The sequence below is a fragment of the Rhinatrema bivittatum genome, chromosome 17 (genome assembly GCF_901001135.1).
Source record: "Rhinatrema bivittatum chromosome 17, aRhiBiv1.1, whole genome shotgun sequence".
NCBI classification, from domain to species: Eukaryota; Metazoa; Chordata; class Amphibia; order Gymnophiona; family Rhinatrematidae; genus Rhinatrema; species Rhinatrema bivittatum.
In genome coordinates, this window is record NC_042631.1 from 12,688,674 (window position 1) to 12,707,437 (window position 18,764).

Consider the following 18,764-nt stretch of genomic DNA (forward strand, 5'->3'; position numbering starts at 1 on the left):
GGAATTTCCATGGGGGATTTCCTGACTTCAGGAATAGCTGCTAGAGCAGCTTTAATTTACGGTAAGCCTGTGCAAGGGAATCCAAGGGACACTAAGATATCAGGGATTCATTAACAGGCCGTTCTTTCTAACGTACCCCAGTGAACGTTATGAATGGCAGCTCTGTGATTTCCTCGCCGCCAGTTATGTACACAGCACTGAACAAGGCTACACGTTACGATGGAGCTAGGATGTTCCAGTGAGTTCATTTGTTACCAACAATCCTGTTGCCAACTTTTAAGACACTCCGGAAAAAAAACATGTTGTTATCATACTCGTTTTCATTTCGACAGTCGTGCTGTAGAAACTTTAGAGGGACTGGTTCACATGTTGTGTCGAAGAGGAAGAAAAGCTTAGTAAATCCGGTCCTAAATGATTAAATTGTAAACAGAAAGGAATAGTGTCTTGTTGTCAGCGGGTGTAGTTGAATGTTTCTGCCATTCCTATGTATTTATTACACAATAGGGAACATCGTAGAACAGGAAGAAATGAGATTTGATGAAGAGTGGAAGGTTTTCACACCCGCATACACTTTTGAGTGCAAGTTGCATTCTGTCTCTCTGTACATCAGTAAATATTATCTCACTATGCCCACCCCCACCCCCCTCGCTAGTGTGACCTGATGGCTCACATACCTGCTCGGATTACCCACACCTGAAAAGCACGTGTAGACTTGGAGCTTTTTCAGGTTGTGCGAGAACCTCTGCTAATGGGTGTGATGTCCTTGTGAGACACACCCCAGTAATCCTGAGCAGGATTCGTTCCTGCTTCCCAGAAGTTCAGTTCTGTTTATACTGTCCCCAAGGTTTTAGGGTCCGAGGCTCAGGCTCCATACACGCAGATTGACTAAGAAAGCAGGGAGAGTAACTGCACCGACTGTAAGCTGCATGTGTCAAATATGCTTAGCTCATTCGTGAGCCTTGATCCTGCTTTCTGAAACTCAGTGGGGCACTACAATAAGGGGAAGATACAATTATTTAGAATTTGGGTATAGAAACGGAAGACAATGTTTTTTTAGCCAGGTTTATGGTAGCAATTAGACTTTTATAATTGAAACTTTGTTTTATTCATCTGACCGAAGTTTGCAGGTGAAAAAGTACGCGCAGACTTTAGCCCATGGGAGCTGTTTGAAAATAGCCCTACCCATGTCTTCATACAGCTCCAGCTCTTCCAGATACAGATGCAGGGAGAGAAAGAGACGTGAAGAGAGACAAACTACAACTTTACTGACTTTTCTGAGAGGCCCAACATGGCTTTCAGATAGTTACGAAGAGGATTATATTTGTGAAACAGGTGACCAAGTCATTTTTTTTTTAAGCAATCTCTCACCACGAATTGCATTTAATCCTGAACATTGAGCCGTCAACCCTGAGATCCTTAAAGTGGATATCAGTTTAATAGATTGCCTTTTTAAAGAATTACTGGAGACTATATTTATACATAAACCTTTGTGGTATGACCAAGGAAAGGTAAACCAGCTTGATTTTTAGGTGAATCACTATGCCCACTGGAATTTGGATGTCCGAGCCAAAACAGGACAGGTCATGAATAGATTCCGATTTAGCGAAGCCATTTGTGGCTCTAACCCATGAGAAGCCAGACCATGTGTGACCTGACACCAATAAATTTAGAGCATTCCTGACTCTACTCTGATTAGAACAGGGCTCAATTGATGAATCCAGACTGGTCACAGGTATGGCCATAGTCAACCACTTTAATCTACTTTGCATGCAGATATTCTCAGATTTATATTTAAATTCAAAATTTGTTCTGTTGCAATACTTGGGGTCCTTTTCAAAACCTTTTACTCATGTAAACAGCTGGCTACCTATGTAAAAAGCTCTGCTGAAAATTACCAACCCCACCAGCACCAACACTACAAGTAGAGGTTCTCATCAAAATAGGGGAACAGAGTTGATGTGGAGCCGCAACTTAAAAAGTATTTTTTAAAATATGCACATAAGTTACTCCAGGTAACTTACGTCCCGCTTGGAACCGGTTATGCTCAGTAAAGTCTGCAGGCATGGGTAACCAGAGGTGTGCACTGAATATTTTTTCATTTTGTTTTGGTTTTAGTTTCATTATTTATTTATTTATTTTTCAGTTTGTTTCGTTGTGTTTTGTGTATTTAAAATGAAGCAACAAACAATTTAAAAAAGAAAATATTGGGTCTACCTCGTGTCCTGCCTCCCTGCCATCAGCACCACGAGAGCCCTCTCACAAAGCACCCATTCGGACTCCCCTGGACCTCAACCACTTACCCCATCTACAGGACTAAGAGGCTGGCGTGGTCCTCAGTAGCTCCCGCCCCACCAGGTCTCCGTATCAAAGTAGAGTCAGTGATCCTAAGTCTGAGGTCCTTTTTTTTTTTTTTTGGTATGGAGGAGATTGATCTGCAGGGAGGATTTAGGGAGCACTGTGGAGGGCTTTGGTGGCGGTTGTGGCAGCCATTTGAAAAACAAAATGAAAAATGTAATTTGTTTGTATATCGTTTTACTTTCACAAAAGAAACACAACAGGATATTTAATTGAAATTTCCTGTTTCGTTTCAAATGAATGAACATCCCTATTGATAACTAGATGGTATGGTCCTCATAAATGAAGAATTTCCAGGAGAATGAGGGCATATATTGACAAGCCATCACTCTCATTTTCTCTCTCCACCCTCCTCCCAAGCTGGACCTCACCCTCTGACCAACCTCTTCTCCTCCCACCATCTCTCCTTCCCCCAGCTTCCCTCTCTTAACCCCAAACCTCCTTCCAACTCCTCAACTTCTCTATCCCTACTCTACCCCTAAGCACTCTCTCTCCTGCCCACCCCCCACAGCTCTGTACCACCACCACTCTCTCGCGCTCTCTCCTACCACCCAGAACCCCATCTCTACCTGACCAATCTCTGTTGCCCACATCCAGCCCTTCTTTACCATTCACTCTCTGCCCCCCAGCCCTTTTGATACCCCCCTCAAAAAAAAAAAAAAAAAAGGATGTTTCCATCTTTCTCCCCACTCCCCCTTCAGCGGTTCCCTCTTCTTTTACTCACCATGTGTCTGCCCTCACTTTCTGGCTGCAGTTATACCACTGAGAACCTCCCTTCCTGCATTAGCCACGGCTTCCCCCTGAACTTCTATGCAGGCTGCCGCTGACCTTGTGGCCCACACGGGCCGCCATTAAAATATCTGTATCATCAGCTCACCGCTAAGCGTCAGTCCTGCCACTGCTGATGATCTGACCTGTGTGGACAATATCTACCCAGCAATAGTTGGTGCAACGCGGACCTTCTTGGTTTGCAGGCCTGCACTGGTACTGCATGGAAAATATGAACAAAAATGAAATCTGTCCGGCAATAGGCGACACACTGAAGGCCTCCTCTGACCAACAGAAAGCATCCTAGAGAGTTACAGGCAGACACTCCCTGCCTTATATAGTATATAGCAAGCTGACAGACTAGGCACTGCCAAGCAATTCCGATCTCTTTCAGCTTTACTGATTCAAAACTCGTATTCATGATTCCTGTTTATTTTGTTAGAAGAAATTACTTTAAACATCCTGTCAGAATAGTGGGGAAAACTACAAATATTACATCGTAACATGGTCACTAGCAGGCTGCATCTTTACAGCAAGTCTGCTCAGCTCATAAATCAGCAGCCAGCAAGAGACTAAAGTATCAGCCAACTATGCCTTTAATATTCATGCCAGTGAGCAAGGAATGCACTCTTCCTTTGAAATGAAAGCTATTAGAATCAAACAAACAAAAAAAACAAACAATGAGAAATTCATTTAGATATAATCTGAGCTACAGAAAGGCTTTCAAAAATGTTCCACCAGTGTGTCTACTGGATAAGATAAACAAGATGGCAGGAGAACATGAGAAGGCAGCCGAAAAAAAGCCTGGTGACCAGGGGTCTTTCAAAACAGAACATTCCAGCAAATCGTGAAACCTGTCTTTGAAATATGACGACAACTAAACTTCCAGAAGATACAAAGATAGGTCTTTAACTGGGACGGGCAAACAGAGCTTGAGTTACGCTGTTCAACCTCAGAGTTTTCTTTAGTTCTGCGTATTCCGTTTGACCCCTTCTGGCACTGATTTGCCATGCTGTGTGTCATTCTTGTAAATCATCTTAGGTTTTAACGTAATCCATCTTTGATTTTCAAATTCAGACTGGCTCAGATTCACCCACTTAACGAGATGAAAGAGTTGACAAAAGATCAGTAATAATTTTAAGTACATCTTCTACCCAAAACATGACTGTTGGCAGCCATCTTGCAAGGCTGAATTCAGAATCATACTTGTTCAATAAGCTACATCAAATATGACAATTAAGGCTGATTCAGCTGATTTGAATTTGATCCATGCTTGATAGGCAAAGAGTTGATCAAGGATGAGAAAACTGCAGCCACCCTGATTTCTCTCCTCTTACCTCTACGCCTGGAGACTTGAATTAAATCCAAAACAGTCTCATCCCTTTTTTAAATTGTGATTTATTTTTTTTTTAGTTAACGTTGTTAAATTTTGAGCGACATCATGTTGCTGTGCCAGGACAAACCCTACAGACTTCATTACTTTCAGTTGAATGGGATGGCTTATTCTGGTCCCTCTTGCAGGGATCTGAAATTGCCAAAACACCGAGAATGGATGTGTCGGTCACCATTGCTGATGTGTCACATGAAACGGATGTTCCGCGACTTCAGCAATCAACTTGTTCCCATGATAGTGCAGTAGAAATGGATCATTATTTAGAACATTCTAAACGTGTCTACAAGCTATAATGAGCACTGAATTTGCACCAAATCACACTTTCCACCGCAGTATACATGCCACATTATTCTTGGTTGTGATCACTTGATGCAGTTTTATCTGTCTCATAGGGTTTGTTTACATTACTGCATTTGGAAATTGCCAATGTATATCACAATTTTGAGACAGGACATCTAAACCTTGTTAAAATATAGCGATATCCATAAAATTATTCCTGAAATGGGACACATTTAATCCCATCAAGGTGCACAGAGTGATCAAAGCTGATGTTTTGATTGTAGTGTAAAAAGATTTGCCTTTATAAAGGACTTTTTTTTTTTTTTTTCCAGTTGCTGAACTTTTATTTCACCTGCTTCAAGTGACATTAAAGGAGACCAATGCCTGATTACACTACAATCTGTGACCTGGTCTGCTCCTGTGTCTGCTGTACATATTCATTCCACGTGGAATGACGATTGGGAAGGTCTTCCAGCAGTATTACCAGATCTATTGGAGAGGCAGTGCTGGCAAAAGAGCAATGTGGCTGCATTAGCCTGGAGCTGAGCAATCACTTCAGACAGTGTGGATTTCACAATCTGCCCTCAAGAATTCTTGTTCTGCTTCCTTACGCTGCCATTTTCCAGCTCTGGTGACACTGCTAAAACAATTAGCAGTGCCATTACAAGTAACTGCAACCATTTGTGTTGTTTCCTGTCTGGAACTTGACTTTCTTGTTTCCTTTCAGAGCTGAGCTGCATTCAACGTGTACCGCTTTCAAAAATCAGGTTTTTTTTGTCCAACAGTGAACGAGAGACTGTTGGGAGGGAGGGGGCAGCGGGAGAGTGGGGATTGTGTATTTGAGAGTGAGAGGTTGTGGGTAAGTAGGGAAGGTGGGGGAATGTGTGTGGAATGTGCGAGTGAGGGGATTAGAGAGCGAGTGAGAAAAGGGATCTTCCGAAGGATGCATAGGAGAGTGGATTATGTCCTCTTTCCCTACCCTGACTCAGGACCCCCCACCACCACCACCTCTACGAGCCATCTTTCCTTACCTTCTGCTCCCATCTCAAAAAAAGAAATAAAAGTACAGAGAAGGTGACAAAAATGATAAAGGAGATGGATAAGCTCCCTTGAGAAGAAAACACTGAACAGGGGAGGACTCTCTAGCTTGGAGAAGACATGACTGAGAGGAGATATGATTGAGATTTAACACATCATGAGTGGGGTGGAACGGTTACCTACCCTTTCAAACACTAGGACTAGGGGGGTAATGCCTTGAAATTAGCAACCAGCAGATTGAAAGGTAATTGTAGGAAATATTTTTTCACTCAGCACACAATCAGGGTATAGAATCTGTTTATGGAGGACGTGGTCAAGGCAACTAACAGTGCGGTTCAAAAGTGGATTGGACAAGTTCCTGAAGGAAGAGTCATTTATTAGCCAGGCAGACGTGGCAAAGCCGGCGCTTATCCCTGGGCATGAGATACAAGAATTAGAGAAACTATTGGGGGATCTTCCGGGTACTTGCAACCTGGTCTGGCCACTGTCAGAGACAAGATGCTGGGCTTGATGGACCTTGGTCCTTCTCCATCTCCTTTCAAGATCCCCCTCCCTAGAATGAGATAAAAGGGATCAGAAGCGATGCAGGGGAAGGAGTGAGTGTGTAAGGAACTGCGTATGCATGAGCCCCTCTTGCCATGGCGCAACTCATGGACAGGGCCCCAAGGTCTGTGCCGATGGCAGGTGATCAAGCCTTAGCACAAGCCAGACTATGACAGAGTATTGGGGGAATGTGCAAAGTTGGGCCATTCATTTCATTCGTTTCGACCATGTGCATGTATGTCCCGATCGGAAGGTATGCACACAAAACTGATTGTGCGCACACTTTCGGGTAGACGCCCACACACGCGCACACCAGTGGTTTTGTGTGGGTACATGCCGATCGCGAGATATGCGCACAAACTGCCGAAACAAATGAAACGAATGGCCTTAAAAAAAAAACAAACAATGAATGCGCATCCCTAAAGTCTATACCAAGGCAAAGCAGTGGCTGTAGTACCTGGCGCAGACAAGGCTGACGGCTTGCACAGAACTGGACAAACCTGCAGCAGAGTTGAACCTGTTCCAGTTTCAGTGGGACCTGAAAAGTGGAGCAGCTGAAGCCGAGGATGGGAACTAGACTGAAGCCGAAGACAGGAACCAGGCAGCGGGAGAGTGCTGAAAACTGCAGCAGGGCTGAAATCTGAAGACTGGAACTGCTGAAGCGGAACCAGGCTGGTGGCTGAAGACAGGAACCAAGCTAGAAGAAGGCTGGAACCAGATGACTTTGCTGGGGGGAGGTGGTGTTGCATTGCTCTGCCTAGCGAGTAGAGATGTGAATTGGAACTGATATCGGATCCGATTCTGGTTCCGATTCACATCTCTACTAGCGAGCAAGGGTCCATATTCAAAAATTCACCAAGTGGGTAAGTTATCTGGATAAAGTTAAGGTCATCCGGATATTCAAAAGGAACCTATCCAGATAAATGATCTGCTGACTATCTGGAAAAAGTCACCTAGATAAAGGTGTCCAAATAACTTTAGGGCAACCATTTGTGGGAACCGACTAGTTGGCACACGTTTAGTTATATAGTTCCTCAATATGGCACTATCCAGGTAAATATTTTAACCTTGCTTCGCCCTGTTCTGTAGGCATAATTTTATCCGTAGAAAAAAATTGTGCAAAGTTATCCAAAGGGGGGGGATTATTATTGCTAAAGGGCCAGACCTGTGAGAGTTAAAGCCAATTAACAAAAAAAACCAAAACAAAAAACTATAACATTAGGGAAAAGACCATAGCAACCAGAGACTGCACAGTGAGTCATCCTTACTGCACAGCACCGGACCCATCCAATACCCCCTGCCACACACACACACACACACAGCACTCAGGACTTACTCTGCCCAGGTCTTCCAACCCAAACTACTAATCGCTGTGATTTGCCCCCGCACACTGCCATCCAGCACTCCCTGCGGACTGCTCTCAGACACTAACCCAGGGTAAATTGGTACTTGTGGGCATCCACAGGGTGCAGACTCTCTTTAGCCGAGGTAAGAGACGCCTTCCTGGCGGAGTGCCTGGGCTGGGGGGGGGGGAGGGGAGGGGGCAGTCGCCCGTGGACATTCGATTCTCAGATTGTGCCCGTGTTCTTTTGCTCTCTGCTCAAAAAAGGAGACAGAAAGTGCGCCAGCAGTTTGCAGATGTGTGCTTGCAGCCAGCGGCGGATCCTTAGGCATGTGGACTGCTGGCTGCCCACACACATAACATTTCGGCTCAGTAACTGGCACGGCAGGGCTGGCTGTGCACGCGGGCACTTGCCTGCTCTGCCTTATTTGTAAGTCCGACTCTGCTTGCAATTCATTTTAAAGGGAAAGTGCCCAGGTAGCTTACGCTTAGGAAACTTAGCAGCAAGGTGCATGAACAGCTTGCAAATAGGAGGCGCCATGCAAGGTTGCCCCCCCTGTCTGACATACCCTCAACGGGGGAGCTTGTTATTCCCTATTTAGATTTATATTCTGCTTTTTGCACTTTTTTCAGCACTTCAAAGTGGATTACATTCAGGCTCTGTAGGTATCTCCCTGTCCCCAGAGGGCTCACAATCTAAGTTTTGTACCTGAGGCAATGGAGGGTAAAGTGACTTGCCCAAGGTCGCAAGGAGCGACAGCAGGACTCGAACCCTGGTCTCCTGGTTCGTAGCTGCTCTAAGCACTAGGCTACTACCAGGGATGTGCAAATCTCTCTTAAAAGATCTTGGGGCAGGAACAGGTCCATATATATATTTTGTGTTTTCAAAGGCAGGAAAAATTCTTCTGGTCAGCGAACCAGCGAGATGTTCCTAAAAGGAAAAGCAGATCCAAGAGAAAATCTGAGACAGAGGCAAGGACATTTCCTCAGACTGGTGGATCCGCTTAGAGCTCCCTTGAATTTCTCCAAGCGGGGGGGAGCGGTGCAAGAATTCCCGGTGCACCTGGGGGGTGCGATTTCCCCCATTCCCCACTGACCCTGCTCGGCTTTTGACCTGTGATGGTTTGCACAGCCCTAGCGCAGATGCGGGCTCCGCTTCCTGCCAGCGTGGAGTCTTTCCCTGTAATCCAGTTTTCTGAGCAGGCGGCAGGAATACTGCAAATCTGAGCAGCTTTGCTCCCTGTTCCCTGGCTCTTCTTCTCCTTCCCCTTAGTTTAGCCTGCCCCCACGTGGTTAATATCCACAAGCGCCTACAAGGGATAAAACAGCTTTGGAAAACTTAGGGGGGAAAAAAAATGCTGTTTGCCATTCCATGGACAGTAAGGGCGGGGCCATCAAACCCCCCCCTCACAGTTACATTAGTTCAAAGATGGTTTAGGGGGGCATCCAGGACTGTATGAAGCGCAAATCAAAAAACAGTGCAAAACAGGTTAGGAAAATACGTGAACCAAAGAAATTGTAAATAAATAATTTTGTGTTGTGCTGATGGATCCCCAGATCAATGACTCGTCAGACTAACAGGATAGGACTATGAGGCCTCTTCTCGGTGGTGCCTTTACCCAGAAGTATTTGGGGGAAGGGGGTGGGAGAGCAAACCAAAGTGAAGTTTTCACACAAACTCTCACCTCCTACCCCATAGCCCCTGCCTTTAAATTGGCTGTAAAACAAAGGGCAAAGGGTCTTCTATGCAGTGTTTTTTTTTTAAAACCCAGCCAATGTTAAGCTCCCAGTAAAATTATTTTATAACTTCATGGAACCAATTCTTTGTTATAAGGATATGGTGATTTCTGTACAGGAAAGGACCGAATCTTAATATAAATCGTGCATCTCCAGTTTTGTAGCTCCACATCCACAGAAGTTTCCCCAACCGGCCTATGACATTACTGCTCACCATGCAAGACCAAATGTATGCACCTCAGTAACAGCAGCACAAACGCCTTTCATTGGCAGATACTATGTGAAGTAACACAAACCTCTGCAAAAAAGATACTCAGAACCCATAATACCCATATCAGAACAGCACAAACTCCTAGCACCCAAACAGCAATAACCTTTGAAAAGGCATGCACGATAAATATTACCCTAGAATACCAATACATCTCCTGTTGGGGGAACAGAGCAAACCAGATTGTCAGAGAACCCTAAACAGGAACTACACACCAGCGTTACTTCAGAAGTGAAACTTCAACACACTTTTATTTATCCCACAATCCGCGGAGCCCAGTGCGAAGCAGAAGAGAATCAGAGACGGGGGTCAGTACCTGAAGCAGCTGCAGGATCCCTGGAGCCGGGCAGGTGTCCTTTCAGTCCGCTCGGTGCTCTGCACACAGCCACACGGAAGCAGTCCCTCTTCGTAATTATGTCCTCACGTGCACCAGTCTCTTCAGATCACAAACACTCGTTTTATGCTCGAGCCGCTCTCCTTGAGTCCTGCAGGAGCCCAGGCATGCGGTACCTGCCGGCCACTTCAATAATGAGAAACGAACAGAACGCCAGTGACGCGTAAGCAGGGCCTGCGAGGGATTCGGGGAATCGCATTCCTGGAGTTGTTGGGGGGTTTTGGGGGTTTTTTGTTTTTTTTTATTCAGCTGCACATCTGTGCAGCCAATAGAAACAGCAGCCTGTGGCTGCCTGCAGGTTGCTCCTCAGAGGGAGCCAATGAAAATGAGGTTTGGGCAGAGCAGGTAGGGGTTCCTCATGGGTGGGACCAATCGCGGAGACTGCATGCAGGCAAGTGGCAGCTGAGCTCAGCCACTGATCGAGGTAGGAGGCGGGACTTTGCTCCAGCTGGAAGAAGGACCTGCCCGCTATCCCATGTGAAAAACTGGCCGGCATGGAGTGTGGCATGGGATGGCTTCAAACTTGCAGCTGGTGTCTACACCCAAGGGTAGGTGGAAGGAGCATAAATGCTGTGTGTGGCTATTTCTTTTAGGATTTCAGGGCCTGTGTTTGAGATGAGATAAAGTTCAGTGAGTTGTGAGTGACAGTGAGAAGGGAAGGGGTTTAGGTGGGGAGTTGGGGCTAGGGTACATGACTACTGGGGTCTGGGGGGGATGGGGTTGGGGAGCTTGGGTGAGGAGAGGGGACTGGGGAGCCTGCTGGGGGATGGATAGAGGTGATTGGGCAGCATGACTGGGGTGTCTTGGAGGGGAGGGATTGTGGAACAAGATAACTGGGGGGTTCGGTGAGGAGAGGGAATTAGGGAGCATAATTGCTGGGAACCAGGAGGTCTGAGAGGGCTGGGGAACATGATTCGTGGGGATAGGGGGCTGGCAAACATGGCTGCTGGGAGAGGGGGCTGGGGAGCATCACTGCTGAGGGATGGGGCAAGAAACTGGGAAGCATGACTGGGGGGTCTTTTGGAGGAGGGACTGTGGAACAAGCCTACTAGGGGTGGGGGTGAGGAGAGGGGATTAAGGAACATGACGGCTGGGGGGTTCTGGCTGGGGAGAGGGGACTGGGGAACATAACTGCTGGGGGGGGGGAGTCACTGGGGAGAAGGAGCTGGTGAACAAGGCTGCTGGGGAGTAGATGGGGCGAGGAGCTGGGGAGGGGGGATGCACTGTGTGAGTGTGAAACAGAAAGAGAGGGAGTGTGCCTGTGTGAGAGAGGATGTAGTTTGTGTGGCTCCCTTCCCCCTATCCATGATGATCTCCTGGTGTATGGAGAGCAGGAGATTTTCTTTTGTTCTTATTAAGTTTCATTATTGGATGTTTGATGTGTCTGCTATTTTGAAACATTATATTGATGTTTTGGGAAATTTTATAAACATTTTTATGAGGTTTAAATTACTGAATGTTCTATTCAGCTGTCTTGAAATATTTATTCTTTTTATTAGTATAGTTTTACTGTTATGATTGATGTTTTATGTTTCTTGATTATATTGTTGTTCGGTCTTCCAGTGCGACAAAGGGGAGGGATTCTGCTAGTGAGTAGTTGCTGAGTAGGGGTCTTGTTCTGTTTTCAATAGGAGGCGTATTGGTTTTCTAGGGCCTGCTGTAATACTTGCAGTGCTGCTCTTTCCTGGGTAGGATGGTAACTGTTTGAGTCCTGGGAATTAGCGTTTTCATATGGCAAACTTGTTTCTTGGATTAAACTGTACTCATGGCAGGCTGTGATAACTTTTATTGAACTGGATTTAAGATTTATCCAAAAATACTGTATGTGAGCTATTGCAACATTGTAGGACCTGTCTTGTGAATGTTTCTGATCTGACATCTGAAGAAGGGATCTCTGTAGTTTTTAAAAGCATTTGTACAATATTTTTGATACATGTATACTTATTTTATGGATATTTTTAGGCAGCCTGACATGTTCTGTTTTCTTAATAGGAGGTGTATTGGTGTTTAGGGCCTGGTGTAATATTTGCAGTGTTGCCTTTTCATAGATAGGAGGGTGGTGGTGGTGGTTATTTGTTTCAGCACTGTTTTGGTATGGGAGGTTTACTATATTGTAATTCCTTATTCGTGCCTTTCTGAGGGCTAAGCCCACACCCAATGCATGTGAAAATGGAACCAAGGCACTATGGTTTCCAAATATCTTCTGTGCTTTGGAGAGAAGGGGTTGAGGGCGTGGGACTGCAGGAGACCTGGGGGAGAGGGAACTGAACGAATAAGACTGCTGGTGACTGGTGCGGGGGAGATGCTATAAACGTCCCCAGAACTCTGCGTGCTCACTCTGAATCTAAGCCCCTGCGCAGCCAGTGGTAAAAAAAAACGGAACCACCCTATTCATGATCTCAAAGCAGTCTGGAACCTTTTCTTCTGAAGACATGAACTGCCCATAGTTTATTAAACCAAAGCTCTACCTAGAAAAAAAGTAGATGTTCAGATTCGTAGTAGCAGGATCCCTGCAAACTGCAAGGTGTCCTGGGATCGCTTGCCTGGGAATCTCTTAGCCTTACAGGGGACGACCTTGTTTACTCTGGTGAGGTTTCGTCTGCCATAGTTCACTGAGTCACCATGCTGGCAGAATCCCTCACCTTGAGCACAAACACGAACATAGACCGTTCCTCACCTAATACAGACTAAAGGAACACAAACTGGAATGAGAGAAATATGCAGACAAAAACTGACATGGAAACCCCAGGAAGCCAGGCTCTGTGAGCGGTGCAATACTGGAGAAAGAGAAACAGAAATGCATTTCCTCCTGTACTATGCAAAACGCCAAAATAGAAGAGATGCACTTTGCCCAAAGCTCACATATTCCAATCTCTAAAAATTGAAATTCATTTTTTTCTTTTTTAGTTTTGTCTGGACAAGTGGTTTTTATTTTTTTTTTTGTATTTTAATCTTTGAGTACACAACAGGAGTTTTTTTTTGTTATAAATATTATAAAACTAGTATGCTAAAAAGAAAGAGTTAGTCCTGGTCTGTCTTCCATTTTCCTATTATTGATCTTCTCCTGATTTCCTATCCATGTTTCACTTCTCTCTCGTCCTGTCTTCTTTCTCTGCCTCTCTAGCCACTCGTAGCTAGATTTTACCATCTTATTTTCACTTTCTCTCATCCTCCAATCCATAGTCTCCATTTACTTCACCTCTCAGTTTCTCATAAGAACTTAAGATTTGCCATACTGGGTCAGACCAAAGGTACAACAAGCCCAGTATCCTGTTTCCAACAGTGGCCAAGCCAGGTCACAAGTACCCGGCAGGATCCCAGGGGGAGGGGGTAGGTAGATTCCATCTCTTATCCCAGAGATAAGTAGTAGATTTTCCCAAGTCCACCTTAATAATGGTTTATGGACTTTTATTCCAGGTATTTGTCCAAACCTTTTTTTAAACCCAGCTCACTAACAGCTTTCACCATATCCTCTGGTGGTAAATTCCAGAGCTTAATTATGTGTTGAGAAAAATTTTTTTTTCTAATTTGTTTTAAATGTATCACCTAGTAACTTCTCTGCATGTCCCTTAGTTTTTGAACTTTTTGAAGAGTAGACAACTGATTTGCATTCACCCATTCCATTTCTCTCATTATTTTATAGACCTCTATCATATCTCCCCTTAGCTGTCTTTTCTCCAAGCTGAAGAGTCCTAACCTCTTTAGCCTTTCCTCATAGGCAAATTGTTCAGTCTCTTTTATCTCTGTACCTTTTCTAATTCTGCTATATCTTTCTTGAGATGTGGTGACTAGAACTGCACACAATACTCAAGATGAGCGATACAGAGGCATTATTTTTTTTATTCTCCATTCCATTTCTAATAATCCCTAGCATTCCATTTGCTTTCTTGGCTGCTGCTGCCCACTGAGCAGAAGATCTCTATATATTTTCAATGACGACACCTTGATCCTTTTCCTGAGTGGTGACCCCTAATATGGAACCTTGTAATGTGTAGCTATAGTTCTAGTTTGTTCTTCCCTATGTGCATCACTTTGTGCTTCTCTCAACTCCTCCACAGCTTCTTCCTTTTTGTTCCTCCGACTTAATATTGTGGCGATTATTAAGTCGGAGGAACTTCAGAAAAGCTGTAATTTTCTGCCTTTCTGTGCACTTTTTTTTTTGTGCTGCTCTGGGCAGGTGTAAATTTCTGAGGGTAAAAATGTATACATTAGGTGCACTTTTTTTTTTTTTTTTTAATCGCGGGAGAATAGCTCATAGCCTCATCAGCATGCATTTGCATGTGACGAGCGCTATTAGATTTGCGCACGGCTGGACGTGCGTTTTTAGATGCGCTAATCCCCCTTTATAGCGTAAGGGGTTGTGCTCGGCTGAGCACACTGCATTGCGCTGGCCTGATCATAATTGGACCTCTGCAGCCCAGAACTGAAATGTGAGGATTGTGGGTCGGTTAAGACTCCGTTTAATAATGGGGAAGATGAACCCTTTGCACCCCCCCCCCGGTGACTCCCTCTGTGTTGAAGTCTGCAGGATTGGCAGTGCTGCCGCGATGGTCCATTTTTTTATGCTTGGATCAGCTCCCCTAGCAGCCGATGGATCCTCGACAGTGCTGAATTTGATTCATAAGAGAATCTGCCTTTTCTACAGGCTCTGGCAGGGGAGGTAAAGAAACCCAATTTAATCTGACATGGGATGGGAAGCGATCAGCCGTCGGTGGGCCCAGTCGTGTCAGCACTGCCGTCAGTTAGCATAAAGCTTGCATAAAGATATCTGATGTGAATTTCACCAATAACAATAAGAAGCCGTGCTGAAACAGAGCAGCTGTCGTACGAGAGACTGCATGCATGCCGGAGAACTTTCTGTCTTTTTTTCTAAGGGGCAGTCCTTGCAGCATCCGCCCCATAATTCCATTCCTCACTTGCAACTCACGTTCCCCCCTTCAGGATTAACCAGAAAAGAGCATTACATTGTAAAAATATGAGTAAAATGTGGGTGCCAGTCTAGTCTATACGAGCACTTAAAAATAAACAATAAGCAAGCTTCCTTTATTTCTGCTGTTGTAAATACAGGTGAACCTATAGGGCCATAGGAACTGGAGGGTTTTTCTCACTGTATAAGGGAAACGCTTAGTGCATATCAGCTCCTACCAATCTCAGGAACACAAGTATCCTGCTGGTTACTATAACAACTTGCTGCAGCACCATTTACTTTAGTGGCATCATGTCATAGCCCCTGGCACATCTGGGGCTGTGCATAGCCCTAAGAGAGAGAGGTCAGTGGTCGGTTTCTATATGAATGTAACTTTTTTTAAATTTGATTACAGGTTATGGCTATTCTTAAATGTCGTATTCATGCTTCGGTGGGCAGGTGATAACACTACTATCCTGCTATATGACAACACACACATTTCTAAAGGCAAAATTATCATAGAGAAGTATAAAAATACTGCGGCGCAAGCCATAGTTATTCTGTTACTGTAGCCCTACTTATCATGGATAAAAAGACATCACTTACCCAACTAGGCTGAGACTCATACCTATTACCTATTGGGAGAGAGGCTTAGTCCCTAGACTTCCTGGTGCAGAAATACACATTTTCTTTCTTTAATCTTTAATTTAAGACTGCCTCAATATCATTGGAAAAATAACTGCTAGCAGATGCTAGAAAGCAATTATTTAGGGCGTAGACAATGCCATTGGCATGGCGAGTCACGCAGAGGCGTGATCTCTTCCAGAGCTCCGCCAGATGCAGTTAAAGTGAAGACTCTTCTGGGAAAACACGTTCTAAAGTTGTCAAATTAGGAGATCAGTGTCTACCTCTCTACTGCTTAGTTCTGTTCTACCAAATGATTAGAAAAACAAGCAAAAAGGTGTACAGTTTTCCTGCCTTGCTGAAACCAGATTACCTCAAGAGAAAGATCAAGCTGCCTAGTGCCTGCTGAACCCTTCACCAGCTACCATTCTTCTCATCAGGCTAGAGTTCTTGATTGGCAGAGATTTTATAGTTGTCCAAATTTTGATGTCATCTGTGTGAATCAGCTTCTTTCTGATTGATTAAACTAAAGCATTTCCTGTATTATGGCGATCGAGTTGCATTTACACTGGCTGAGCTTTTAGGACCGAATGAGGGTCCATTTGCTAACAATCTGCTTGTCATGAAGGTTTACAGACTGAGCATGATGAGAGACAATATGCAAAACAAGTCTATTTACACTTCAGACTCTGTCAGTTTAGCAAAATGCATTTAATCAAAATATTATAGTCTGGTTTTATTAGAATTAGGTTGAGCTTTCTTCAGTGTCTGCTGCCTTGCTTTTACATACACTGTTTTAATTTCTAATTCATGGCCTGATTCATGAAGGCTTTTCTCCAGTCCTGGGTCTGTGTGCAACAAGCTGAACGAATCAGATCCTTAAGAGGGGAAGGAGGTAATTTTTGCCCATAAAATCCTTATTTTATGCACCGTGATGGCAGTTCCAAAACTGACCTGGGCTCAGTGCACGTAACTAAGTGTGTAACCTGGTTTTGAGGAGAGGGTGGAGTTGGGGCAGAGTTGCGACTTAGGTGTTTATGCCTGATGGATGTTGCAGTTACAGCCTCGGGGGTAGGGATTTCATCCTCTTTCTATGTGGGATCTAGTACTCCGCTGTGTCCTACAGTCTGATCTTTAGGTCTCTTTGGACTGAAGGTTAGTAGGAATGTGAGTAAGACTTTCTCATGGGAAAATGTCCTTTAAGGCTGAGTGTGACCCACAAATGGACCACATTTGACTTCTTGGCTTGATGCTCCTCATCTTAATTCCTAATTGTTTATGTTAGAGGCAGTCTCTTACAGAACTTATCTTTGTCTTTACAAATAGCAAAAAAATCATATTTAAACAGCAGAGAAACAGAACTTTTCTAAAATTAATTTTAAAGTAGTAACATTCATATTGCTATTAATACTCTGATTATGACTATTGCATGGCCATTCAATATCAACAGGAAGAAGCTGCTATGGAAATACAAAGAAAATGAGTGCCAGGAATTCAAACAAGATATATAAATAGAAAATCTTGCAAAATTGTTCAGACTGGAGATTTATAAAAGGTCAAGGGCACATACACACACACACACACACACACACACACACATAGTAAGTAGAGGAGGCTGAATCACATCCTTCGGCGTTTGTCTGCAAGGGGCATGCTGCATGATTTTCCCCCTTATATCCTTTTATAGCATTTAAGGGATTATAAAGCAAACTGAATTAAACTACCATGCAGGTGACATTTTCTATTCATTGTCCATCCTATCACCAAATCCCTGAAAATGTTTCAGATATTGCACTGTTATTCAGAGAAAGCACATGGCAGTAGGGACGGGCAATGGATCGGCTCTAGGGCACATCCGATGCAGAATGGGTTAGACTGGTACAGGTCACAGTATTCCACTCACAGCTGACTATGGTTTTTTTTTTTTTTCCATACAGCGCAGATTAAACTATATTCAATAATTCAAGGTGGCATGGTCCAGGTGATCTTAACAAAGCAGGTGAAGGGTGATAGCCAAACCTCATATTCAACCGTTGAAAAACTGCTGCCAAAAGGTGTGAGAGAGAGGTGTGAGCTGCTTCCAGCACAGACCCCCTAAAAAGCTCCATAGTCCTGCCAGCATGTTGTGGGCAGCTCTGCCATGGTGCTCCCTGTGAGTGTACGCAGACTATTTGTCTGCACCTGTTCAGTTTCAGGTCCTATTTTTTTTTTTGCAAGATAAAGTGAATGCAATAAGAAAAAAACTTGATAACTTTTTAAATCGTTCCAGCACAGCGATTCTCTGTAGTAAGCACATTCTGAATGTAAGGGTGCTACCATGCACACAAGGAATGTGGAGTAAAGGAAACACACACACGATTCAAAATGCAAGAAAAGAATGTGTGATAATAGGTGAGACTGTTCTATACTGAAAAGTAATCACTTTTTCCAAGAGGCCCTTTGTAATATTCAAAAGTCTTCACAAGCAAAAAAAACTTCTGATTCAAAGAGAGATACATAAAGGCGTGAAATGGAGGGAACCATTGTGGTTCCCATTGCTGTACATTTTAATTTGCTGATAATAGTTATTAAGAAAACCAAAATACTTTTTGGTTAAGGGAGACACGAGGGAGGACGTAGGACTGAGGATAGGAGTTTCCCGTTGGTTCCGGTCACTCTCTGTAAAAAAAAAAAAACAAAAAAAAAACCTAGTTAAATATACAAGAATTTGTTACAGTATCTAATTTTTAATGGTTTTTTTATTTTATTACTTTTCACAGAATGTTTAAGATCTTCTAACAAAAGTATCCTGTAAACTTCTTATTTCAGTATTTACTGTGTTCTAGGTTGTTTCCTGGTGCTGTAACAGTTCTTTATGTTTTAATTTCTTTTTCACACATCTTGTACGGTGGGTCTCTCTCCCAACGCAGCGTGTTGGGGTACTGTATTGCTTATGAAGACTTTATTATAAACTTGTCTGCTTGAATATTGCAAAGAGCCTCTTGGAAAAAGTGATTACTTTTCAATATAGAAGACTCTCACCTATTATCGCACATTCTTCTCTTGCAGGATGATGCCATGACCATCCTGGCACTGTGTGATAGAGCACCCTTGCGCAATCTTGTCATTCACTTGCGT

The 18,764-nt window shown here is 44.0% G+C and overlaps 1 protein-coding gene and 1 long non-coding RNA gene across 3 annotated transcripts in view; one reads left to right on the forward strand and one right to left on the reverse strand.

Annotated features, from left to right (window-relative positions):
- Window positions 1-10,318, reverse strand: part of LOC115079183 — a 267,455-nt gene extending 257,137 nt beyond the window's left edge. The window contains exon 1 of the long non-coding RNA XR_003853214.1: window positions 10,040-10,318. This is a non-coding gene — a long non-coding RNA (uncharacterized LOC115079183). The remainder of the gene's footprint in view (window positions 1-10,039) is intronic.
- The window catches only part of ANO3 (anoctamin 3), a 206,927-nt gene that overhangs the window by 35,140 nt on the left and 153,023 nt on the right, over window positions 1-18,764 (forward strand). Inside the window, exon 1 of one of the 2 annotated variants that reach the window (XM_029582393.1) lies at window positions 10,541-10,665. The exons of the other annotated variant lie outside the window; for it this stretch is intronic. Within the exon in view, the coding sequence (XP_029438253.1) occupies window positions 10,629-10,665 (37 nt within the window). The 5' untranslated portion in view covers window positions 10,541-10,628. Of the gene's footprint in view, window positions 1-10,540; window positions 10,666-18,764 lie in introns of those variants that run through there. 2 annotated transcript variants of the gene reach the window in all.